General features: G+C 39.3%; 1 protein-coding gene across 2 annotated transcripts in view; it reads left to right on the top strand.

The window, feature by feature from the left end:
• The first annotated feature begins 536 nt into the window (after nt 1-536).
• The window catches only part of pvrl2l (PVR cell adhesion molecule related 2 like), a 166,908-nt gene continuing 160,299 nt past the window's right edge, over nt 537-7,145 (top strand). Inside the window, exon 1 of one of the 2 annotated variants that reach the window (XM_039678554.2) lies at nt 537-844. In XM_039678554.2, the coding sequence (XP_039534488.2) occupies nt 781-844 (64 nt within the window). In that variant the 5' untranslated portion in view covers nt 537-780. The remainder of the gene's footprint in view (nt 845-7,145) is intronic. The other variant, XM_039678555.2, reaches the window with a different exon arrangement.

Genomic DNA, 7,145 nt, shown 5'->3' with positions numbered 1-7,145 from the left:
ATTTAATGGTCGCCCCATGGAAATTGAATTTCAGAATCATTTATTTTCATAATTCGCCGTTTACAAGGGCATATTTTGAAGAACATAAAGCAGCGTGTCGTTTATTTGTCATTTAATTTGAACTGAAGTAAATCTTCAACTGATACAATTATGTCAGGAAACGTTCTGTTACATAATCGATGGTTCTTTGTTAGACTGTTGTTTACTGTCACAAACTTTAATATCTAATTAGATTTACTATTTCGTATCAAAATAGTGCTATAGAATGTTATAAATTAGGCTATACAACGTCAATTGTTATGTAAAAACCAGGGGAATTTACCAGAGGAACCAGAGGATTTTTTGACAAAATCCCCAGTTAATTTCGCATTCTGATTACAATCTAAATAAAACAAGCTACTTTGAAGCGGAAAACCAGAATGTTTGGATTAAACGCTTTAGTGCTGTCTGGAACCCAATCCACAAGTTCTAAACTTCAATGCCCTTCCGTTCCCAATATGACGTGACGCGACGATGACATCACGACACTTCCATCTGTAGCGCTCTCGCGCTCGTGACCGAACAGAACAAGTGAGCTAGTCTCGTCAGGCAGAAGGACTCAACGGCACAGTAACATACCTGCACACACTCCGGGCTTTACTAGCAGTTGGAGCGGACTGTAAGACTGAGATTCCGACCTGACAAGCCTCAACACACCGCCTCCGGTTCGCTTCGCAAAGTGAAAGAGATTTTATGCTAAAGTTTTCAGGATTTGTTTAACCTCCCGCGGACAAGAGCGGAATGAGCGACTTTACGATGATAAACTGTTGCCTGATTCTTGGCGCGTGCCTTCTGTCCAGCCAAGGTAATGTGACTCAGTAACTTGTGGGTTCATCTTTTCTTTTTTTTACTGCTCAACCGGTCTCTTGTTATTTTGAAACTGTACCTAGAGGTAATTTGCATGATGTTTATCTCAAGGCGCTTTACATTAAGTCGCCCGTCCCAAGTGTATTGATACGCAAGTTGCACGCATGTGTTTCGCTTGCGCGCGCTGATTTCTACGGCTTACCTGCTTATCTGGGTTATCCTGGTCAACTTAACAAGAACCACTGACCGTAACCCATATCCCTTGTCTCGTACTCCATGTTACGCAAGGTGTGGCCTGTCGTGATCGGGTTTTTCTTCAGCAGGTGTAATTGGGATGTCGCACTTAATCACCTGCTTTACAGTTTGAAACTTTTACATCTATACATCTTTTGTTATATGTATTATAATGTATATTGGAGGCAAGAAATGCAACTGGGTTTAGTTGTTAACACGTAGAGGTTAATGACAAGTCTTTGTTGCTGACTGTAACCTTATAAAATGCAATTTTATGTATGTCTTCTGCTATTTTGAGATACCACTGCTATAATATTGCATTTTAAGTTACTGTTCCCCTTGTTTGCCTCACTAGTCTTGTTATTGGTGATGGTCCTAGACACTTCTTCCCTGGTGGTTTAAACATCACAGTGATTTGATGGTGTCTCAGAGGGGCTGGTTTCCTCTGATAAGGAGAGACATGTCTGCGGTTCTGTCTAAGCCGAGGCTACACTGCAGGACTGAAGCTCTCCACATATTTAAAGACTCAAGTTTCTTGTTTTTGTCAATGTAGTGCGCACTTCTACTACATCAACTATAAGATGTCATTTTTAGATTTACACAAATAAAATAAGAAAGAAAATTAAAGAATAAAAGCCTTTAACAATAACTATAATTACACATCCACACCAACAAACGATAACATTCTGATTATTATAAGCGCATATTGCAGTTTTGATGTCTGTCACTTTAAATTCTCAAGCATTCCAATTGGCTGTCAGTGTTTTTATTGTTCATCAGCTAAACGTGATTCCAATGATATGTTTCTCTGTGATGTTATTGTTAAAGTTGGGGCGTGAAGGTCACTATTCTCTAAGAATTGGAATGATTATTAAAACGTTAAAGGGATACTCCACTTTTTTGGAAATAGGCTCATTTTACAACTACCCCAGAGTTAAACAGTTGGGTTTTACCGTTTTCGAATCCATTCAGCCGATTTTTTGATATTTTGAAGAATATCAGTAAACAGACAGTTTCTGTTCTCATTGACTTCCATAGTATATTTTTTTTCCTACTATGGAAGTCATTGAGACCAGAAACTGTCTGTTTACTGATATTCTTCTAAATATCAGAAAATCGTCTGAATACATCTGAAAATGGTATAACTCAACTGTTTAACTCTGGGGGAGAGGTAAAATAAGCCTATTTCCAAAAAAAAAAAAAAAAGAAGTGGAGTATCCCTTTAAAATTATCGTCCTTGATATGAATAGCACTTAAATCCCAAAATATGGATGACTTTTTAATGCTTGTTTGCAGTCGCGCTGTTTCATTGCTGCTTACCCACTTGTTGGGACAGTATGCACACCTGTCAACTCGTCGGGCAGGTTTCAAACCGGTTTCAAACCAGTGTGAATGCACTTAGTTGACTATAATCCAGAGTATTTTATCGCGTATTTGTCCCATACAATATTAGCTTCGGTCGTTTAATGTGCACTTGGCTTTTCAGGTACATAGGTAGGGCTAGGAGACTCGAGATGCTGGCAAAACAGATGACTGTAAATGAAGCGTTCCCTGTGCACATATTTCACAAGAAATAAGATGAGCATCTTGGCCGTTGGATAAATGAGTTTTGGATGGATGAATCTTGGCACCACAATTAGTCATGCCAAGATTTCAGTGCCGCTCATCTTACGTGGGTACACTCTGGGGTTCGCCTCTATTAATTTCTTCGTGGGATAAGGCGTTTTACACACCAGGATGAGCGCGAGACTTCTGGTTGCTCATTAATCTTGTTGGTACATGTCAAAGGTTTGTGTATTAGTTCTCAGAGGGGATCTTCAGGGGTGAGGTTAAGGTTCCTCGCAGTTGTCATGGAGACCCCTTTTCATTGGAGATGTGATGGCATCCATCTTGTTTTAGAGTCTTTGAGGGGAGTTTAAAACATTACTGGTGAGTGTTTAATTCAGTTTGGGATCAGGGAAGCACGACAAATGGAAGTAGATACTTTTTTTATTGGTTCCCCTTGGTCTTCTATTACTGTCAGAAGCAACAAATGTCAGAGCGGCGGCAAAGAGCAACTCCCTCACAAAGGCGTGATAATTTCCCTGTATTCCTTTTTTCTTCCCGCCGAACAATGTGCTTCTATCTATGCCAACAGGTTTCTAAGAACAAAAGACCTGTGTCTGCATTGTCCAAAATGGAGCGTAGAATGAAACTAACACCTTCACAAGAAACCTTTCTCTGTCTCTGACTCTCACCCACTCCCACATTGAGCATGCAAGGACTAAAATTGCTAGCCTTTGAATGAGTGTCCTTTCTCCGCACCCCTCCTTTTTTTCTCCCAGTGTGCATTCAAAGCTCTGTCTCAAGCCTTTGTTCTGGTAGCTTTAGTGATTGGCCGCCTATAAGACCCTCTGTCCCCTTTTTCTTCCATTGTTTGAGTGTCTGAAGTGCACAGGAGAGCGTTTTTCTCGGAGTGTGTTGATAAAAAAGTTTCCCCGCCCGTCCTCGATTTATCCCGGCCTCACATGGTTTACACTTTATTGTGGCCCCACTATCTAGAAGCCGTTTCCGTGGTCTCTTTTGTAATGTAGATTATATATTGGAAATGAGTGAGTTCCAGAGCACACACAACCCGAAAATTGTTTGATAGCTGCAATCTTGCTCGCTGGACTCGAAAATATGCTGCTGTCGTAAATGGGGAATCAGATGTTGCCGCATAACAGATGGAAAATCTGCTCTGTGTCTCCGTCCGTCTCCCGATTTATGTTTGTCTCACGGCGTGAAAGAGATACTCTCAGTCTCCCGGTCCCTGACTCTCCCGCCTCCCTTTTTTTTTCTCTCCCTTGTTGTCCTCCTCTGCCGCTCACCACTGATGTGGTCATACGGTGCCGTTAGCGAAGGTCGGAGGACTCCTGGAGGCCAGCCATGCCTTCTTATCACCCACAACTGTGCTTGATAAAATGATGGTTAAAGAGAGCGTTTTTTTTTTCTGTGTGGGCTCTGAGATCAGCCTTTTCTGTGACCCTGGGCTCATTCAAAGGGTTTTTCCACCCTCTTAAAACTTTCGACGCCTTCATCTCCATCAATCCTTTAAGCAAAGAGCGACAGACGTCTCTCTACTGCGCTGCATTGATGTACCTCAAACGTTTTGGTTAGGATTTGTTTTAAAGGGATAGTTCAACCAAAAATGAACATTCCGTCATTAATTGCTCACTCTCATGTCGCTCCAAACCCATAAGACTTAATTCATCTTCAAAACACAAATGAAGATATTTTTAATGAAATCTGAAGGACTTCTGTTCACTCAAAACTCTGATGCTTCAAAACGTTCATAAAGAGATAAAGTAAAACAAATCCACATTAATCGAGCAGTTTAATCCAAGTCTTCTGGGTTAGGGCAACACATTCTCGTCCCAAGACGTCATCTAACTGACGCTTTTGACCATACGTCAACATCCGACATTTTAGGGTACCCTTTAACGTCAGTTATGACGATCCTAGGGCGTCATCTAACTGGCGCTTTACCTTTAGCGTCAGTTAGATGACGCGTCTGGGGTAGGATTAGGATTAGATAGCGTCATCTAACTGACATTACAGGGTACCCTAAAACGTCAGATGTTGACGTATGATCAAAAGAGTCAGTTAGATGATGTCTTGGGATGAAAACGGGCTGGTTGGGTTTTGATGGTGAGTAATGAATGACAGAATGAAAATTTTTGGGTGAACTATTGCTTTATATTGAAATTAGTTTTATAGCTTTCAGCTTTCATTGTATTCTAACCCGATGGGATATACGTTTACAGAAATGGTTCGTTCGGACACAGTGTTTGCGTCACTATATTGAAAATGTAATAAAGCGTTAATTAGTGCTGGGCGGTATACCGGTTCATACTGAAAACCGGTGTATATTTCTGTTATGATATTAATTTTTGAATATACCGCCATACCGATGTATTTGATTATACAACGTTAAGAAATAACAATTTTAGGTTATACTGGGCGCTATTCTATTCTACAATATTAACTAATGACAATAAAATAGACCATCCTAAGTCAATTTATTGCATTAATTACTCTCTCAACCTGTAGAAAATGCTTTGAACACCTGATTATGCATGGAAAAAAACCTGTCATAATCATAAACCGGAAAACTGGCTTAATTTTGAAAAAAAAAAACCTATACATTTTTGGTCAAACTGCCTAGCACTAACATTAAAAAAGTCCTTATTGAGTCTTTAAAATGTGAATGACAAGTGATGTTTTTTTTTTTCATATATCCAAATGCATATTGATTTGGGATGGTGGTTTTTTTTCTCACATAATTTTTAACCATATAGTTGCCTTTAAATGTTATGTTAATTTTCATATATGCTTGACAGAAAACAAAACAACAAAACACGGTACCAAAATTTCAGTAGTCGGTACCAATACCAGTATAATGTCTCTGTACCAAAAGAGCAAAAACTGTTGAATTAAGTGGAATTAAAATGTTGTTTTGTCTCGTCCGTTGGTCATCACTGTCAATATGGCCAATTGGTCATCGCAGGCCATTGCGCTCAACAGATTGTGATTGACTACACGCATTTTTAGGACTGACTGGTGCGTTTGACAACCTTAGTTATGGCTTTTTATTTGCACAGAACCAAAGCCTAAACCGAAACTTACTTCAAGCATTAGCACTTTTGATTGTTGCTGTGCAAGTGAAAAAAATTTCCTCAAGGAAAATGCAAATCTAGTTCTTTGCAGCTTAATGTGCCTTAAAATGCATGTTAGCTGTCCTTTCATCTGTCAGATGTATTGGTGGTGGATTAAGCACATGAGACACATAAATGTTGCTCTTTCATAACTGAGAAGACTTAATGGAGTTCTCATTTATGTTTCATGTAAGTGGGAACCTCTCGTTTATGTTTGTTTTTATTGCTCAGGAGTCCTAGAAGAAACATCTAGCCTAAATAATTGAGTTTAGAGCTGTAAAATGAATGTGGATAGCACAGACTACCAAAGGTAATTTCATCTTGGAAGAATTTGATGAAAAATATGAGTGCATATTAAAATCACTGACTTTTATTAGCTTAACGTGTCCATATATGCAGGTTAGCCGGCCCTCCATCCATCCGATGGATCGGTGATGGGGATTACGTGTTAACAGCCTTTGCCTGAGCTAGCGCAAACTACGCTGATTCATTGAGATCCTCTTGAGGGCGGAGCTGAAATTGCCTTAATTACTGGCTGATCTCTTTCAGAAGCTCTCTGCTTGATTGACTTTCTTAGCCCCACGTCGTTAGCACGGTGCTTTTAATTGTGCCGAAGTGCATGCAAACGTGGGTATGTCTTTATGTGCTTAATCTACCTTTTTAATAGAAACCACACTTTCACCTCAGAAGACCTCTGCAATTTACAGCCGCGTTAACCTCATTACCAACTATAAATGTGTGTCATTTAAAAAAGAAGGCTTATAGGATCTAATTTTCTCATCTTTTGCTTTGTATCTGAGAGATGAATTTGAAGACCACGTCAAATGCAATTTGCCACTAAATCTTGAGTTGGACTTGCGGAATGGTGATTTAGGTTACGATCAGGTCGCAAGAAATTGAATTCTAGCACTGGAATGCTTTTGTTTTACTTCCATAATGTGATATTTGTGAATGAAACGATATTTAATGAGGAACACATTGTGCAAGTTGTCATAATTTGATGAAAGATTATGATGTTTCAGAAAAAGATGCACCAATGAACTTGTAAACAAGGCCATAAGGCATATATTAAGGAAGTAAATTGTGTCAATTTAGATTTTGTTTATTTAAAAGCAACTCGAAAAGAGGTAGAGAAACGATCATATGACTAATTCAGATGCAGAAGAGGATATTCTTTTGCTTCGTTTTTTAATATTTTGAGGCCCTTGGGTGATGGAGAATGACTTCCAACCACAGCTGCAATACTAAGACTTTTGGTGAAAATAAAATAGAATAAATAAATGAGTTGTATTTCCAGTTTGGCTTTTAAGTTTGGTTCTGTGAATTGAGATGGCAGGCATGTCTCAAGCTGGAAAGTTAAACCCTGGAGAGAATTTTCGGAGTTGCTGC

This window comes from Pimephales promelas, chromosome 18 (assembly GCF_988280905.1).
Source record: "Pimephales promelas chromosome 18, fPimPro1.hap1.1, whole genome shotgun sequence".
In the NCBI taxonomy this organism is placed as follows: Eukaryota; Metazoa; Chordata; class Actinopteri; order Cypriniformes; family Leuciscidae; genus Pimephales; species Pimephales promelas.
Note: the sequence above shows the minus strand (reverse complement) of the source record. Positions and strands in the feature narration are given on the sequence as shown.